Raw genomic sequence first — 20,037 nt, forward strand, 5'->3', positions numbered from 1 at the left:
CCTGGGTTCACTGAACTTTCAGAGCTGAGCATGAGGAGGAGGGGATAAGAGATGGTGGCCACACTTTAAAGAAAGAAACTCCGAACACAGATGGAAGCTGAGGACACAGGTCGGTGCACTGAAGGAGCAACTGGTCCCATCTCACCTTCTCAGCACACACACACACACACACACACACACACACACACACACACACAAATACCTGAGAGAGACTCAGGAACAATGGCACTCAAATGTGGTTGAAAAACAAAGCACTAGCTGCTAGACATCTTTACACTGAAGTGTCTGACGCTTCTCAGTAAAGGTTCATCCTGCTAGAGATGGCGCTGGGATTAGCAGCTGTGTGGTTCTCTCCACCTGAGGACTCTCCATTGCTTAAATGACATTTAGGACAGGATGACATCTGGACAGATACCACCCACTTTTGCAAAAGGGAAGTCGGGGGAAGGGGAGCAGTAGAGAGGTTTGTGGGTATTTGAAACAGGAAAATTCTAAGCTCAGAGTCTCTATTTGATCTATAGGACATTACTATCTACTTACTGGTTTGCTACACTAGATGAAGAGACACGCTCAGTTACGACCATGCAATGCTCTTGTAGAGGACCAGAGTTTGTCTCCCAGAACCCACACTGGGCAGCTCATAACTTCCCATAATTCCAACTCCAGGGGATCCGTTATTCTCCTCTGGCCTTCTTGGGGCACCTGCACTCATTATGCACAAACTTATAAACATACAGACAATTTAAATAAAAATATTTTAAAAAGGCAAATTACAGAGCTGGGGAGTCGAGTTAGCTCAGCAGTTGATATCACTCTTGCAGAGCACAAGTTCAATTCACAGCAGCTACGTGGCAGCGCATTACTGTCTGTAACTCCAGTTTCTGTAGATCTGATGGCCTCTTCTGACCTTCACAGGTACCAGGCACACATGTGGTATACAATACACATAAAACAATAGAATAAATAAATGTAAAAAATATTCTAAGACAGCAAATTGAAAAGTACACAGGCATAAAGTATTGGAACATTTTCACCTTAAATGATGAGCAGGGATCAGGAAAGAACAGGAAATAAAGGTCCTCACATTCTATACACATCAATCTATCCTCCTGTTTCATTCTGTTTGCCAACAAGCTGGGGAATAAATAGCAACAATGTGCTGCTCTCATTCATCCTGGGTCTGAGCCCGCAAAAAGGAGCAGTCCTCGTAGCCCAGAGGGTCTCTGTGGGTCAATGGCATGGGTCTCCTACACTGGACGGCTGAAGAAGTAAGCTCAGTACGACCCAAACCACCTAAGACTTGCAACAGCAACCAATGAAAAGAATATCTAGCATTATTTTCTTAAGCCTTGCTGACTTCAGAATCAAGTGAATATTTTATATAAAGTGGAATATTCTCTAGAGCTATGGGACTTTAATTTTTATAATCTGGTGTAAGAGATGAAAATCCAGTGCTCAATGACTTGAGATCTCTTCTGAACTATGAAGGAATCACACATATTAAAGACTTTAGGGAACAAATGCTAAGCATAATATAGTTAGTGCCAGCTATCTCAGCACTCAGGAGGCTGAGGCAGAAGGTGTGGTGTTTAAGTCCCACCTGAACTACAGAATACTTCAAAGACTTCAGGTAATTGATTGGTTACCTGCTTAATCTACCTGTGTTCAATGGTCTACAGATTCAACACATCCTGACAAACTCAAAAGAACAAGAGAAATGTGGGGGAAATTAGAGGCTGGAACTACATCAGCATAACCACAAGGGCTGCCACTCACTCCAGGCTAAAGCTCTTGGCTGGTGTTCCACTTGGTCCAGCGCCCCTGATCAGCCCCCACACCTGTCCTGTCCCACATGTCATAAACATACGTGTCTTGTTTTGTGTGGGTAGGCATGGGCTCCAGGGTAAACAGAAAAATCAAAGGGTAGAAGTGACTCCAAGATGTAAAGACACAAGACAACTCCCCAAAGTGCAACAAGACTCCATGGACTGTGACATCAATTCCAAAGCAGTATCTGGTAGGATGTAGCCATCCCATTAAGATCCTCTACTTCTTGATCCCGCAGAACTGGGTGCAGCAGAGAGGAGATGGTTCAGCATATAAGATGGGCCCGTTCTCTGCAGAGGTCCCTGGGAAGTCCCCCTAATATTAAGAAAGTGGGCTATTGCAGTTATCAGCCATCCATGTGTTCAGCCTGGCTGGGGCATGTGCAGCTCACAGCTTTGCCCAGCTGGAAACCTCAGCGTGGTCTCACTGTAATGTGGTCTTTCCATAGCTCTCAAGAGGGAGGCCAGGTGCCGTGTCCTCCAGCAGCAAGCTGCAGGCTGCCTTTCCTTGTCTGTCTTCATGAGGAACTCCTCCGCTCTGAGAAAACCAGCAGGGCCTCGCCAAGTCCACCAAGCAGGAAGCTGCAAAAAGTAGCATATGGTCAACTTTCCTCACCCTGCAGGCTGGCAACGCTGTCTGGCACCTATAAACAACATGGAAGAGTGAGGTGCTCTACCACGACCAGCCCAGGCAAGCCTGGGTCAAGGTATAGCCCAGGAGCCATCACATCACTAAAGGGAAACCGTCAGTCACTGGGCGGAAAGTGAGGGGTGTGGGTGGCCTCCTTAGGGAAGGGCGGGGGTCCCATATATCCTGACCAGGTTAACACGCTGAAGGAAAAAGCAGGAAAGAACTTCCCATGACCCCTTGGCGGCTTCTGGCTAAAGGGAATTGTGGAATATGAAATTATACAGACACAACCTTTTAATTAAGAAGGGTGTGGCTTCTAATAGACTAACAGAACATTTAAAGGTGAGCACAGAGATGGGAGTTATACATTTCCCACCAACAAAGAAAGAAATGCGGTGGGCGATTCGAAAATTAAGATGTAAGAACTGCAGCCCGGGAGAAGATATTAGATACTTTAACATTCATAAAATGTAATACACCCAGAGGCCTTTCCATCCTCTGTTTTAATCTTCTCGGTAGACAATCTGGTGTCTGCTGTGTTTCTGGGACCTGGGCTGGGTCGTTGCTAAGGGATCATGATGGCAGGTCCCTGTCAGTGAAGTGACGGCTGCCCTTTGGTTAGACTCTCTCTTCCTTTCCTCTCTGTCCGACCACTACTACCCCAGTTCTCTTATGCAAGCTCAGCACACATACACTCAACACTGGTGTCTCTATATTTCTCATGTGTCTGAGATGTTGAATATATGAAACACACGCACCACCTTCCCAGTGAAAACCTATGCAGGTAATGCTGACATCCAGGTGCTTTGTACCACTCTGCTCTTTAGTACGAGAATGAACTAAGTATTGAGAATGGGAACAAACTAAACTTAAAATCTGTCATGCGTTCAGATCCATGCAGCTTTTGTTTCCTTACCTGGAAGTGACCACAAGTCCTAGTGTGTATGAGGCTGACATATAACATATCTGAAGCCACCTGTGCTTGGCCTATAATGGAGTATCAACAAATACATGGCGATTCTCTAACCAGACGAGCTTCTAGAGAAACAATCCCTGCCTCAGTAGCAGTGGGCTGGCTACTCACCCTCTGCCTGAAGGAAAAGAAAGCACTCTCTTTATTTAACTCGAAGCAGGGATGTTGCTGGAATTGGTGTCTTAGGAACCATGTACAAGGGGACTTGCAATCACTGCCATAGGACTGCTTTAGTGAGACGCTGTCAGGGTCCATGTTTCAAAAGACCAACCTAGAAATGCCTATGTGGGAAGATGGGGAGCTTGCTTGGCTTTTGTCTAGTGTGGGACCCCAGGAGCTGAGGGATTTCTACCACCTGTTCTCTTTGGCAAAGAATGAGGGGGAGGGAAGTCATTCTTTGCCTCCACAAGCTCTCCTTGAAGGTGCCATTCCTTTACCTGAAGTAGCTCTGCTGTTCTTCCCAGAATCTGATCAAGGCCACCCATGTTTCCTCGTGTCCCTGGGCAAGCACACAGATAGAGCAACCCGTAAGCAAGGCAGCACAGAGCTCTGCTACGGGACAATTTCATTTTGAACACTTCTCACTAATCCTCCTTAATCACAGGAATGGACCAGGGCTGTGCTGGCCTTAGGCCAGTTGCTCTCCCACAGCTGGGACAATGCCTGCTATAATAACCTTGCATTCATCTCTTTGGCAGAGAGACTTCCTGAAGCGCCAAGGAGCTTAGTGAATGGTGAGAAATGAACCTTGAGGAGCCAAGAGGTGAACTTTGATGTTGCTTTTCAGACAGCAGGAAGATCTCACTTGGGGTCTGGAGTCTTAATAGTATTACAACTATTTAAGTTGGAGCTTGACTGGGCTGTTTGCAAACCTTGTAATCCCCATCATTCCTGAAATGAACACACTTCACCAGATGGAGGCATAAACCTCAGGCTGCAGAGCACACATGGCCACAAACACCCACTCCAGGCATCTCTTCCAGAGTTATTTCAGTGTCTCTTTCTTCCCCTGCGGGGACCAAAGAGCTTGTCTCACCTTTCATCTGTTATTGTGGTTGCCTGCTTAGTTCCCACTGAACTCAACAGACTGCCTTTTCCCTTAGATGCAGACATAGCACACAACGTGTGTGTGCGTGTGCGTGTGCGTGTGTGTGTGTGTGTGTGTGTATGTGTATTCCAACTTCTTGGTTTTTACTCCCTACCTTATTACCTCACTAGAATGTAGTTCCCCAATGTCTCACTCCCTTGCAGAACGAAGTTCACAATCTGATAAAAGGTCTTAATGTAGTTAAACTTGTTAGGTAAACAAGAATACACCACACCCAATTTGATGTGGTACTGAAGTAGAACCCAGGATTTTACACAACCTTAGGCAAGCACTCTACCAACTGAGCTCCATCTCAAGTCCTGAATAATGTCTTCTAAAATGAGATGCCCAACATATGATTCAAATGGGAAACTGACACATTTCATTCATTGTAGTCCTAAAGGGATTTAAAGAATATTAGGTTATTTTCCCTTGGCTCCTAAATTCATTTTCTGTCTGCCAAGACTTGAGCAGTCTCTAAGAAGTGCCCCTAAAATCAGGATAGGATATCTTGACTCAAAGATAACTAAAAACGCTTTTCTTTTTGTTTTGTTTTTGTTATTTGTTTGTTCTTTATTGTTGGGTTTTGTTATTGTTGTTTGTACTTTATTTTCTAGATCTAAGTATCACAGGCTGGTCTCAGACTTACAGTCCTCCTGCCTCAGCCTCTTCAGGACTGGAGTGTGTGTGTGTGTACGCATAACTGCATACCCAGCTCTTTACAATTGTTTTTTAAAGATCACATCTGAGTGACTGTCGTAGTTGTCCACCTATGATGAATGGCAGACCCAGTGAACAATGACCAATGGTAGAGAGTTGTCATGGAATCTTCAGAAGGAAGTATACGCACTGTGGTCATTCCCCATAGCCTTAGACTTGTATCATCCCAAAGGGGAATGAAACTCTGGTACCACAAATAATTCTCAGCAGGGAGACTGCTCACGGGTGAGCTCCCTTGCATGTGTTGAATCTCCTCTGAATCAGCATAAACTATAAAACTGTGTTAATTAGAAAATGAATTATAGCCGGGCCTGGTGGCGCAGGCCTTTAATCCCAGCACTTGGGAGGCAGAGGCAGGCGGATTTCTGAGTTCGAGGCCAGCCTGGTCTACCAAGTGAGTTCCAGGACAGCCAGAGCTATACAGAGAAACCCTGTCTCGAAAAACCAAAAAAAAAAAAAAGAAAAGAAAATGAATTATATAAAAATCTAAATAATTAATGAGTTCAAAATGGACTTTTGATCATGAAAAACAAGACAAATGGCTCCATGACACAGTTGCTTTTAGTTAAGACTCTGAATGCTAACACACTGGGTATGATGGTTGATAGCTACTCTTAGGTATGGTCCTTGGAAGGCTGTGATGCTGGATTCCCAACAGTGAGGGAGCTGGGAGCAGTGGGGAGGGATACACTTATACATCTGTCTATCGTAGAGCCACTTTGAAAGCCACGCCCAGGGTGCCTGGGAGATGCTGCCAGGTCTTGAGCTGAGCTGAACAAATTTCTTAGGATCTTGTTCACATAACAATCTCTCCACTCCCTTCCCAGAACCTTGAATTAGTGTTTCTCCTCCCAGGGAAGAGATGTCAGTGCCTGTGTGCTGGGGCACATGTGTGAGTGTCAGGGAGCGGTTTGTGAGAGCTGGATCAAGCTCAGGTGGTTGAGTTTAGAGGCAGGTACCTTTACCCACCCTGCTGTCTCTCCAGCCCAGACACCCTACTCTAGATGGCCTACTTCGCTCAGTTAAGATGCTACCCTCCCAGGAAGGCAGGCAAGCCAAGTCAGGCGTGGCCCTGACCATGCTCATGGGAGATCTGAGGGCAGTGTCTATCCACCCCAGCTGCTGCTGCCATGTGTGGTCACAGACCCAACACAAACTCACAGTTGGTCATCGTTTTCAAAGGAGTATGGAAATCTAGATTTGTAGAAGGAAATCACTCGTTTCTAAATGCTAGTGACTAATTTAAAATTTAAAAATCAATCAAAACATAAGAAACAATAACTGTACAGGATAAGGCAGTAGAACTAAAAACATAAAACAAAACAAACACAAAACAAAAACAAAACCTTAAGGTCTGCAAGCCCTGTTCTTTGAGATTAGTTTAAATACCCAGGAGACAAAGACCAACCACCCCTATCTGAAACCTGAGAGCTGCCCTGGCCATCAAGTGGTACTTGAGCTCTTCACGGACCAACCACCTTGGTAAGAGACAGACGTTGGAATTACAGCTTGACACACCCTTCTGGTTCCTCACTTTGTGGTTGGAAAATTCTTTGAGGCTGAAAAAAAAATCCCTAACCTCAAAAGTTCTAAAAACCCAAAGCCAAGGGTTCTTTTTGCAATAGGCACACATGCTGCCCCTTCTATTTGGATCCAAATGCCCTCTCTTTCCATTTTCTTCAGGGCATAGCCTCTATTCCATAGGATAGAAGCAGCCTGGAGACATAGTCCCTTCCAGACAGCAACCTCTTTACTAGTCTGCCTTAACACATCCTCACCTCAGGGAACCGCCTGGCTCAGATGTTCCATGCTCAACTCAACACCTGGGTTTCTTTGGTTCATTTTAAAATTCTATACAAAATATGAAAGTGTGTGTGCAAAAAAGAAAAATACTGCCAAGAACTGAACCTAGCACCATGGAGGTGGGAAGAGAAAAACTTCAGCTAGTTTCCCTGTCTCCTTTGTGGGCTTTGACCTTGCACACTGAACTGGGCTGCTGACAGTCTTTGCTGGTCCTTATTAGTTGTGCAAGGTTTGGACACACGGAGGCCAGGGCTTGAATTCTAGTATGATCACTTAAGTGCCCCAGGACAGGACACAGACATTTGGGGCTGGTGAGATGATTAAATGGTAAAAGTGTCTGCTTCTAAGCCTGACAAGCTGAGTTCAGTCCCTGGGACTCACACTGTTGAAGGAGAGAGCCAACTCCTGAAGTTGTTTCTGACCACCACATAAATGCTGGGGCATATACATTCAGATGGGCGGGCACACACATACACACACACACACACACACACACACACACGCACACGCACACGCACACGCACGCGCGCACACACACGCACACACACATGCGCACATGCACACGTACACACACACGCACATGCACACACGCGCATACACACACACGCACACACACACACACACATCCATGCATCGATGCATACTACATACAAAAGGCCTGTGTGTCCTCTTTGGACAGTTTTAGGGCATCATCTATCATTCTGTCTCAGGACTGAGAGAGCAAGTATGGGGTTAGCTGTGTGGCTTAGAGCCCACTCTGAATCCTTGATCTCACCATTGGCACCTCTAGCCCTGCCTTCCCTGGGTAAGAAAGGCTTAGCCCTCTCCTATCCCACACCCTGAGCAAGCCCTTCCCACCAGCGACAGGTCTGGCATGCTGCCAGCCGGCGACAGTTCCAAGGTTTGCCTGCCGAGCACTGCCACCCTCTCTCCCTTCTACTCTTCCCATCCACTTGACTTCCCCAAGACAACTACCCTATGTTCCCACGAAGGTTTTCTGACTCCATTTTCCCTTGAGAAGTAGACAATACCTCACACTGCTTTGACAGTGTCCCCGCGGGCTGCATACAGCACTCAGGATAACCTCTTGTGTTGTTTTAGTCTGAGACAGAGTCTCACTGTGTAGCTCTCTGGTTGTCCTGGAGCCCACTACGTGAACCAGGCTGGCCTCAAACTTGCAGCAATCCACCTGCCTTGGTTCTTTGGGAATTTCACATCATGCACTCCCTCACACTCATTACCCTGTCCTTCCACGATAACCTCACCCTATGACCTCCCTCCCAAAAGAAGACGAAGAATTTCAACTATAAAAAAAAAAAGTGCAGTTTGTGTTATCTATATCCTCCTTGGAGCGTGGTCAAGCTCTCAGTGACCCGCCCCTTGACTAGAACTGAGTCCCTCCCCTCCTTCACCCCTCACCAGAGGCCAGCGACTGTGAGGAGTTACTGTCTACGTTCTTTATCACACTTTTTAAGAGTTCTCTTTAATAGCTTTCGTTGAGGCTGCTACTTTTTGGAAGTGGAGTGGTGGGTTGTCACAGAAGTCTTCCAATGCCTCTCTTTCTCAGTCTCTACGATCATCAATACCACTGCAAAAGGAACATGGTCCTTGTTCTTTATAGTCAGTGGGAGCACGGACCATGTCCTTCCACATGGCTTCCGGTGACAGCACGGACCACAAACCTGGCCCCCAGCTTCAGTAGGCCCAAGGACCCAGGCAATGTCCTCGGAGGCAGCCCAGACCACAGATATCACACTGGCCCCAGATGGTAATGCAGGAAACTCACATTAACATAGCCCCCCAGAGGCGGCACAGCACAAGGACATCAACATGGCTTCAACAGAATCATAGCTACCATATTAAAAATCTAACTTTCCCTACACAGCTCAGGGAACATCATGGATGAAGGTGTGGATAGAAGAGGAGGGCGGAGGGCGGGAGGAGTGCTATGGAATGCTCTCTTCTGGACACAGGAACTAACTCAGCTATGCAGAGCCAACAAGACCCGGCCAACCAAACCAACAAGTGCCAGCAACACTCCAGCAGATGGCACTAATTTAACTCAGTAGATTACAAGCCAGGGGTAGGGGACAGAGAACAGGAAGCATGTGGGGGACTCCAAAGCGAATAGATGATGTGAGTTGAGGGTAGATATGATCTAGATCCATCATAGCCATGAATGAAATTGTGAAAGAATAAACAAAACACAGTTGATACAGCTACAATAATGAAGTTTTTATCCTATACACGATCCATGGACATTTTGAGGTTGTCACGCCAGATCCTAACCAGGAATTAGTGCTGTCTCATCCCAGGACATGCTCCCTCCATCTGACCATCACCATGTTCTTTACAGTAGATAGATGGTGTGGTCTGGATAAGTGGCCCATGTGTTAAAAACTCCACCTGTGGCACTGTTGGGAAGGGCTACAACCTTTATGAGGTGGGGTTTGGTTGGGTAAAACTGGGCTGCTGGAGATGAGGCTCTGGCCCTCTCTGATTCTTTGCTTACAGGCTGTGCCATGGAGTCGGCTTCTTACTCCATCATACGCTCTCTGCCATGATGTTCTGCCTCGTTCAGGCCCAAAGGCAAGGACATGTCTGAAACGGAGCCAACGCAAACCTCTCTAGCTGTGAATGGACCTTCTCCAGGCTCCTTTACAGAAACATGAGGCAGAGTAACACATCCCTACGGTAGGAAGAGAATCATTTAAGTCAGTTTCCTATCTGTCTCCCTTATGGGCTTTGACGCTGTACACTGTGCAGTTGGCAAGTCCTGACAGTGCTCAAGGCAGTACTAGGCAATAGGGATTTGGACGCACGGAAACCTGCATTTGAACTCTGGTACAATCCCCCACAGCTTTACAGCGCTGGAGGTGGAGGAAACACTTAAATGTCTCAGAAACTCTGTGTCTTAATTTTTAAAACAATTAACTAGGAGGATTGTGCAAGTAAGCTGTATTAATGCAAAAATGTCAGACATAGTTATCCCTCTGCAGATGAGTAGATTTTATGTGTGCGTGTGTGCGTGTGTGCGTGTGTGTGTGCATGCACTTCTGTACACATGCATCTAGAGGCCAGAGGACAACCCTGGGTGTCAAAGTTCCTTAAAATGCCATCTGCCTTGTTTTCTGTGGTGGTTTGAATGAGATCAGCCTTCACAGGCTCATAGATTTGAATCCCTGGTCACCTGGGAATGGCACTATTTGAAAGGACTAGGAGGTGTGGCCTTATTGTGCCACTAGGGGTGGGTTTTAAGATTTCAAAGGGCACATTCCAAGCCCAGAGACTCTCTTCCTGTTGTCTTTGGATATGGAACTCTTAGCTACTTCTCCAACACCATGTCTGCCTGCCTGCTGCCATGTTCCCCTCCATGCTAATAGACAAATACCTGAAATTGTAAGCCAGCCCCAGTGAAATGTTTTCCTTTATAAGAGTTTCTGTGGTCATGTGTCTCTTCACAATAGCAGAACACCAACTCAGACGTTTCTGAAGTATCTCTCACTGAGCTGAAGTTTGCTCAGTAGGCTAGACGGACTGGCTGGCAAGCCCCAGGATTCATCTGTTTCCACCTTCCCAGGACTAACATGACCACACCACTGCACTGGCTTTCTTAGCTTTGGTTTTAAGAACTGAACTCAGATCCTCCTTAAGTGCTTTACAGACTGAGTCATCTCTCAGGTCCTCGAAACAGTTATTAGGAAAAAGAAGAGGAAACTAGCGATAGTGGTGTGCGCCTTTGATCCCAGCACTGGGAGGCAGAGGCAGGTGGATCGCTGTGAGTTTGAGGCCAGTCTGGCATACTCAATAGTTCCAGGACAGCCAGCGCTATATAGTGAGGCCCTGTCTCAAACAACAACAACAACAACAACAACAACAACAACAACAACAACTTATAAATACATGAAAGTGAAATAAAATAAACAAAAAGAAGAAGAGGAGAAGGAAGGTGGAGGAGCATTTCTTCTTTTCCTCCTCTCTTGGAGGAAATGTCGCTCCAAGAGAGGACATGGATTCGTTGTTCTGAATGCTGTGAGCAAAAGCTGATCACTCTGTCTGTCTGGGATGACTTAGGCAAGGGCTTACCTTCAATCAGGGGAATGACTGTCTGTGGACACCACAGAAGTAGCAAGGACACTCAAGGACAGCTCCTGACACACACCAGGTCTGTGGGAAACATCCAGCTACTGAAGGAAGTCCTTCTATCCCAAAGCACACAGGATGCTAGTTCACCCCCTTGGACTCACCATCACGGACTTCACTGGGCAGACAGGGCTGCCCCTCACATTTAGCCCATAGGAACTAACTACTGTGGTTCAAATGTAACACATGTTTCCATAACGCGGACAGTACCCCAGGGGATCAGCCACAGGAATGAACCCCGGGCACCAATGCTGGCCACACCACTGGAGATGTGAGTGGCTAAAAGTTATTCTGGTGACATGTGACCTGGGTATTGGTTAGAGTTTATATAGAATATGTAAGAACATGCTGTATAATCATACAACATTGTGCATAACACTGTATATTGTATGAGTCATTTAAGAGTGATAGGAGTGGGCTGGCGAGATGGCTCAGCGGGTAAGAGCACTGACTGCTCTTCCAAAGGTCCTGAGTTCAAATCCCAGCAACCACATGGTGGCTCGCAACCATCTGTAATGAGATCTGACACCTTCTTCTGGTGTGTCTGAAGACAGCTACAGTGTACTTACATATAATAAATAAATAAATCTAAAAAAAAAAAAAAAGAGTGATAGGAGTGCTATCACTGTAAATTCACACACTGATAACTGTTAAAAGATAAAGAAGTGGGTATGCTTGCTCATGCCTGCCAGTCCAGTATCTGAGGCAGGAGGTGGAGTATACAAGAGTGCTTGCCTAGGACACATGAAACATTAAGTCCTAGTATAGCAACAACCAACCAACGAATGACTACATAAAACAGGGAAGGCGTCACCAGTGTGGAAATTTACTGAGGATGGACACACCTAGCCAGCACACACCCCTGCTTCATTTGAGCAAACTCATTCTTCTGATGGACTGTGTCTTCTCTCTAGAGAGAGAACTTACCATCCCACAGTTGCTTTGGTCAGGGCCATATCAAACAGCAACATCGACAAGCCAGCTGTGATGACCTGCAGAAACAACAAATGTCTCAGAGCAGCAGGTCTACGCCTCCCAGTCCAGCTGTTGATGCCCACTAGTCCTCTGCATTTAGCCTTGAACAAAAGTGTGATGTGGAAAACACTATGTCCTGTGGCCTGCTGGAACCCATAAAGAAGCATTTAATTTCTAAGCTTCTCACAAGAGAGGTGTAGTGCCAAAGTTACCCCATCTGCCCGAGGAAGAGCCTATGCTAACTACAGTGTGCTCATCCTGTGTCTGTGCACAGAAGCAAGCCATCCCCAGTGCAGGTAGCCGGTGCCCAGGTCTTCCGGGTAAACACTTATCATCCATAAAGCATCATCTCTTTGCCTCTTCTAACACCCTAGCCTTTCTTGACCGTGACACACATTCTAAGAAGCCAAGTGTTTCCTGGGAGAAAGAGAGCAGCTGAATCAGTAATTTATCTGAATCATAGAAGCAGAGGTTAGCACTAAGCCAAGGTAGAGGGAAGAGGTTAGCCCTGCACCTTCTAGAGCTAAAAATCCCAGAAAAGACTCTTAGGAGTGGCAGCCATAGGGTTCAGACTCCAGAACAGTTGTTGTGAAATGAGTGTGTACCAATGACCCACCTCTGCCCACCCTAGATGTCCCTGCTAAGCCACAATGGTTCTTGTGTCTAGAATTCTCAATTCTGCAGGCCAACACGGGCTCTCTGAGAAAGGAACTTGCTTTCTTGCTATGAGAGTAGGGTGCTGGCTGCTGCTGAAAGCTGTTCAAGCTGGGAGCTCAGAACTCTTGGCTACCCCCCTTCAAAGGGACACCCTGTGTTGTCCCAGAGGCCTTTCAGGTGTCCCAGCTTAGAATATGCAGCAAAAAGATGGCCAGGATTGGGTTTGCTAAGTCCCTCCTCATGCATTATCTTTCCTTCTCTTCTCTCCAATCCCATCCCCCTTTCTTCTTTGTCTCCCTCCTTCCTGTCCCGTTTTCTGTGTGCTTGCTCTTGTGCCATAGCACAAACGTGGAGGTCAGAGGAGAACTTCATGAGTCTGCCCCATCTCTGCCTTGTTTGAGACAGGGCCTCTTGTTCACTGATGCACTCACTCTCCAGGCTTAGTCTGCTCCACCAGCTTTCAGGATTCTCCTGCCTCCTCCCATCTTGCTGCAGAAGAGCTGCGGTTACGGATGCCCACTGCCACATCTGGCTGTATTGGGGGCCTGAGCGTCTGGTCCTCACTCTTGTGTAGCAGCACTTTTCATTTACCTCACTATTGATTTTCAGCAAAAATCTATACAAAAGACCTCTGTGTTGTCTGCAGAGACACTTCAGGCCAGGCCAGGCGATAGGGATGATGGCCGTCTCCCTCCCCTTCTTCCTCCCCATCTTCCTCTTTAGTCTGTCTGAAACAAGTTCCTGAAGCAAAGCGCAGGCTAGCTTTGAACTTGAGATCCTCCCACCACCACCACTTAATCTTCAAGTGTGCAGGTATGCGCCACCATCCTTAGACTTCTTTAGGCCTTCGAGATCAGGGCAGGAACCAGACTTGAAACTGCAGTGCAGAGTCTGGCTTTGGAAATGAGGAATGCTCCCCACACAAACATGTTTCTCACGGTCTCTTTTCCAGATAGAGGATAAGCTTTAGATGGTAAAGGCTAACCCTAACCAAAGGCCCCAGGCCTGGAGTTCCTGAATGCAGTTGCCTGTATGGACCATTGTCCCGTTGTGACTTCATTCCTACCTACCATGAGTATTTCATTTGCACGTTCTCCAAACGTACTGCACCAAGGTTTCCGCATTAGAGAATTGTTACTTTATCCTGTGTGTCTGCTTCTCTCCATTCCTTCTACTCTCACTTTAATTGCCATTTTCCCCTGTTCACTTGTTTTCTTTACAAATCTTGAACAAAGCTAGCTACCCCAATAGTCCCTCTTTTCTTTCAAAACATTTGTTGTTTCCTGGCATAGTACCAACAGTGACGTGCTTCTTGGAACTGGCAGGAGGGAAGTGTGCAGCCCCCATGGCTGTTAGCTGTAATGTCTGCCTAATGCACTGTAGCACTCCACTGTGATTTACACCTTATACCTTTTCTCTTTCTCTGTCACTGGCTGCATCTCATTTTTCTTTAAAAATGTTTATATTTCTTTATTGAATGAGTGTGTGTGTGTGTGTGTGTGTGTGTGTGTGTGACAGTGTGCCTATATAGAATCTGGTTCTCTCCTTCTACCATGTGGGCTCTGGGGTCTGAACTCAGGTGTGGCAACAAGTGGCTTTACGTTCTGAGCCATCTTTCTGGGCCTCCTTTGTCCTCCATCAGATCTTCGAGTGGGCCTCCTCTGTCCACTTCTCTGCCTAGTCTCTAACTGCCTTTTTCCGTGAGATTTAATCCTGCCTGAGAAAAGGAAGGTGTCCCTTGTCGGGAATAATCTCACCCAGGCCTGCATGTCTGTACCTCCAGAAGGTTCTAGAACTTGGGAGGAATCCTGTCTGCTAGGAGTCAGGCAGCTGGCCTCATTGTGCCTGTGAACAGTGTCTTTTGCCAAGAAAAACATGTCTTAAAGTTTTCAAACCAGTCCTTACTTGAAAATCCCTTTGGTCTGACAGCCGTGCGGGTGCCTCTGCCTCTGCCTCTGCTCCTTCCTGGAAATGTTTGTGCAACCTCCCACCTTCCTCCTGAGCATGTTTGCACGTTCTTCCAAAGATTTCTCTTCTAACAAGCGAGACTGCTGATGGCTGTGACACTAGCTGACATGTTATAAATCAGGGTGGCTTGTTTCTGTCAAAAATGCCATGGTGTACTTGCCTGGCAGGGCCACTGCAGAGTGAAACAGGCTGTTTTTCTATCTCCTTTGTAAGAATTGTCACGGTTTTTAGCTTTTATACTTTTTTCACTTCCATTACTATAGCAGTGGCAAACTCTCAGTAAGGTGGATGCTGGGCAGCCAGGCAGTCTGGCCTGCTCACTCAGTAAATGGCTCCCAAATGCTGACCTCTCCATGTCTGAAGGTCAAATTCATGTGTGCTCAATGATAGCTTTCTGTATACCACAGCCCTTCAGGACTACTGGGACTACTCCTCAGGGCCAATGGTGATCCTGTACCAAAGGGCCACTCCACTTATAAACCCACCTATGTGGAAGTAAAAGCCAGAGGCTGAGTGTTCCCGGCCAGAATATAAAATGCATCATGTATAGTCATGCAGGGGCAAGGCTTAAGCAGTAGAGCCCTCCTCTGGCTAACATGAGGGCTGTGATTCAGAGGCTGTGATGTGTCCCAGGACTATTGGTCTGTGGCACTGAGAGGAAAACCAAAGCTTTGTCTCCTAGCTCAACCTTCTTTTATGGTCAGGAACTCAAGAAAGGGCCTCATAAGCCATGGGTGGCCTTAAAAAGCCACTGGAAGGGCTGGGGAGATCACTAAATTAGTAAACCTCTTGCCACACAAGCGTAGGGATCTCAATGAAGTTTCTAGAATCCACATAAACAGATGGCAAGTTGGCATATGTTTGTAAACACAGTGGGGTCTTAAGATAGAAGGCAGAGAGAGGCAGGTCTTTGGAGCTCATGGGCCAGTCTGCCCAGCCTACTTGATAAGTTCCAGACCAAAAGAGATTATATCTCAAAGGGTAGAAAGGCACTTGATAAATGACACCCAAGGTTGTCCTCAGACCTATACACCCATGACACAAGCATACAATATACACGCACACCCACATTCACATATGTACACACACAAACATCCTATTTTTCACATAGCCACGTTCACAGTGGCATCATTCACGACAGAGTTAGAAGCTACCACAATGTCTACCGAGAGAGGAGTAGGCAGAGAGACTGACTCACAGCGGAGGCACCACTCAGCCTTTAAAAAGAGGAAATTCTGAAATTTAATTCAGCATGAATGTTAGGTCAAGTGAAATCAGATTCCACATATGTAAGGTACTAGTCACAAAACTCTTGGAGGCAGAAAGGAGCTGCCATGGCCTGGAGGAGCCCAGAAAGGAGAGCTACTGATGAATGAGTGCAGTTTCAGTTTACAAAAATCTGTTGAGGGACATAGTAGTGAGGGTTACACAATGGTATAAATCCACTTAATGTTATTAGACTGTTAATTTGTGGTGGTTTGAAAAATGGCTCAGAAAGACATATTGTTAAATGCTTGGTCATCAGGGAGTAGCATTATTTGAAAGGATTAGAAGGATTAGGAAGTGCTAGAGGAAGTGTGTCACTGGGGGTGGGCTTCAGGGTTTCAAAATCCCATGCCAAGCTCAGAGTATCTTTCTTAGCCTGTGCATCAGAATGTAACGCTCAGCTACTGCTCCAGTGCCGTGGGCATTGCCATGCTCCCCATCATGATGATAACAGGCTCACCTCCTGAAATTGTAAGCAAGCCCCAGTTAAATATTTTCCTTTATAGGAGTTGCCTTGGTCTTGGTGTCTCTTCACAGCAATAGAGCAGTAACTAGGGTACCACTCAACCGTAGGATTCTGGAAACACGGCTCAGCAGTAAAAGAAAGCCATGTCACTGCCAGGTGGGCATATCATCCTGCCTGATAACGCTGGCTGGGGAGACCAGCCTCAAGACTGACTGAGAGGCTTTGCCTCCAGGAATGAGGTGGGAAAGGAACAGAGGATGACTCCCAGTATCAACCTTGAACCTCTACATGCTCAGGCATACAGGAAGCAGGTATTCACACACACATTTGAAAATGTGCATATGCATATACACGTGAAAGGAAAAGAAAGGCTAAGGCAAATCTTAAGTTTATCGGAGAGTCAGACAGAGAATCCATTTAGTTCCTGACTCCTCAATGCCAACTGATCACAGAGCAGTCATGCCACAAGGACAGAACAAGCACACACTCTCTGTTCTGTAGGCCAGGACTACTCCTAGTGTTATCTGAGCAGCAATTTGTGGGAAGGCATTGATTCTGATGCTTGGTTGTACCGGGGATTTCTTGACTGTGTGTGTGTGTGTTTTGTTTTCCCCTGCTATAGCGGAATGCTGTAGCCTGTAATATTTACAAAGTGATGGGTATGGTGGCACATGCCTCATCACATGGGAGGTGATGGTAAGTAAACAGGTTGAGGTCAACCCGAGATACACAGCAAGACCTATTTTTTTTAAAAAGATATTTGTTTTCAGGATGAAGGACATGCCACGGTGCACATGTGGAAATCAGAAGACAAACCTCAGGAGCTGGCTCTCTCCTTCCAATGTGAGGGTTTGGGGAACTGGGTTCAGGTTATCAGGCTGATTAGCAGCAAGCATCTTTACATAACCAAGTTATGATGGCTAGTTTTGACTGTCATTTGATACAATGCCCAGATCAGGTTAGTCTGTGGGCGTGTCTGAGTGAAACTATGTTTATTAAAGTAGAAAGACCTGCCCACCATGGGGAGTGTCATTCCCTGAGCAAGGAATTGTGGACTAAGAGTGACAAAGCAAGCTGAGCACAAGCATGCACTCATCCTTCTTGGTTCTTGACTGTAGATGTTGTGTATCTATCTCAAGGCATCTGTNCTACCTCACAGGACTATAACATACAGTCATCAGCCGAGATGAATCCTCCTTCCTGTGGATGCAGTGTATCTACCACAAGACATCTGTGCTACCTCACAGGACTGTAACATGGAATCATCAGCTGAAATGAATCCTCCTTCCTTTAAGTTGCCTTTGTCAGAGTATTTTATCACAGCAACATGAAATGAAATTAAGGTACCCACTGAGTTATCTCACCAGGTTCCCCCATGACCCTGTTGGAAGCTGGCTTAGTGGACAAAGCACTCACTGTGCCAGTGTGAAGATCAGAGTCCCCATCCCCACCCCATCCAAGAACTTAAATGTACATGACTCTTTCTGTTGCTGTTTTTGAGACAGGGTCTCACTCTATAGCTCTGCCCTTCCTAGAACTCACTACCTAGACCAAGCTGGCCTTGAACTCACAGAGATCTGCCTGCTTCTGCCTCGTGAGCTCTGATGTTAAAGGTGTGAGCAACTATGCCCAGCTCTCATGACTCTTTAAGAAAAGAGTAATATGCACATTGCCTGCTTCTGTCCCAAGCTCCCCCAACCCCTCACTGTGGCTGTAGTTTTTGACTGCTTCTGCCCCAGGCCTCTCTCTTCTGTGACTGTAGTCTTTTCANACAATCTCTGAGCCTCACATCACTTTCTCTCCTCAGTGAGTCATCCCTGCAGGAGGCATTGCAGAAGCCTGCCCACATGATTCCTGCTCACCTCTTAAAAGTCCATTCCTAGAAAGCCTTTCCTGAACCTAGCCCCACACATATATCTGACTGTATCAGGCATTTCTTCTCTGGTTTTCCATGGTCCCCTGACACGGTGCATGCCAAATTGCACTCAAACATTTGGTTTGGTCTCTCTAAGCAGGTTGTGTGCTACCCAGCTGTGTGTGCCCAGAGATCTTCATGGGATGAGTTTTGTGTAACTGCACTAGCCATCAGAGCTGGACAGAGTCTGTGAGGGCACAGCACTGGTCACTTAAAATCTTTCACATATGAGGGAATAACTGTAACCGAGGCTTACTAAGATACCATCTGCCCACCATGGCTTCTTACCTCTCTACCCTTGTATAGGAAGGCCTCCACAAAAAAGGATTGAGATCCCCTTGTGCCAAGTCTAACAAGGCAGGACAGGTTCTAGTAGTTCTAATGGAATCCTGGACTAACTGACTGTGGCTTTGGAAGCAGGGGAACTAAGGATGCAGAATCCTACTGTTGAATGTCATGGTTGGAAGACAGGAAGGGACATCTCTTAAAGGAAGGCAGAGAGAGTTCTGACAGACAGACAGACAGACAGACAGACAGGACAGGACAAAAGGTATTTATTCTTTTCATGTGTATATGATTATGCATACCTGCATGCATGTGAGCACGTGTGTAAGGTATATCCCTCTCCCTCCCCCCTCTCTCTATTTCTCTCTCTCTCTCTCTCTCTCTCTCTCTCTCTCTCTCTCTCTCTGTGTGTGTGTGTGTGTGTGTGTGTGTGTGTGTGTGTGTATGTAGGTAAGAGACTGATATAATAAATTTTCCTTGGGCTGGAGAGATGGCTCAGAGGTTAAGAGCACCGACTGCTCTTCCAGAGGTCCTGAGTTCAATTCCCAGCAACCACATGGTGGCTCACAACCATCTGTAATGAGATCTGACGCCCTCTTCTGGAATGTCTGAAGACAGCTACAGTGTACTTACATATAATAATAAATAAATCTTTAAAAAAAAAATTTTCCTCAACCACTCTTTTACCTTCTCTTTGAGGCAGTCTCTCAATCAAGCAGAACTCACCAGGATAGCCAGTTAGTTGCTAGATAGTTTGTTCTTGGGATCTCCGTCTCTGCCTTCTGAGGCTAGAATGGTAGGTGAGCTACCATGTCCAGCCACCATAGGTGGGGATTGAACTCTTGTCCTCTTACTGTGTAGCAAGTGCTTTAACTTCTGAGCCACTTCCCCAGCCGCAGAGTGTAGTTCCAGGCAGGATGCTCCTGTATCACCCGGGAGCTTGCAGAACTACAGCAGCTCAGACTCCAGCCCACACCTATGGAACAGCGGGGTCCTGGAGCTGATGCTCAGGGACAGCGTGTATTCTTAGTGTGGGAGCTCTGCCTTGCACCTGCAGCTCCAGCAGCACGTAGAAGACCCACCTCCTCCAGCTGCCCTGCCACACCTCCAGGGACCAGATGAGTGTTCACACAGCAGCTGGACCAAGTAGGTCTTGCACCTCTCCAGGGCTACAGAACTTAGAGGACTATGACAGGCAGTCCTGAAATCTACACTGCTAACTTACACAGAGATACCCCAAACCTAGCCTTATTTTTAAGTTCAAATGAAATCTAATATGACATTAATAACTTGCCAGATGGTGGTGGTGCACACCTTAAATC

General features: G+C 46.5%; 1 protein-coding gene across 3 annotated transcripts in view; it reads right to left on the reverse strand.

Moving 5' to 3' along the window:
• Positions 1-309: 309 nt before the first annotated feature.
• Positions 310-20,037, reverse strand: part of Tmem241 (transmembrane protein 241) — a 126,965-nt gene continuing 107,237 nt past the window's right edge. For 2 of the 3 annotated variants that reach the window (XM_029547271.1, XM_029547270.1), the window contains one exon: positions 930-2,408. In XM_029547271.1, the coding sequence (XP_029403131.1) occupies positions 2,190-2,408 (219 nt within the window). In that variant the 3' untranslated portion in view covers positions 930-2,189. Of the gene's footprint in view, positions 2,409-12,110; positions 12,176-20,037 lie in introns of all 3 variants that reach the window. The other variant, XM_021214871.1, reaches the window with a different exon arrangement.

Source organism: Mus pahari, chromosome 15 (assembly GCF_900095145.1).
Source record: "Mus pahari chromosome 15, PAHARI_EIJ_v1.1, whole genome shotgun sequence".
Classification (NCBI taxonomy): Eukaryota; Metazoa; Chordata; class Mammalia; order Rodentia; family Muridae; genus Mus; species Mus pahari.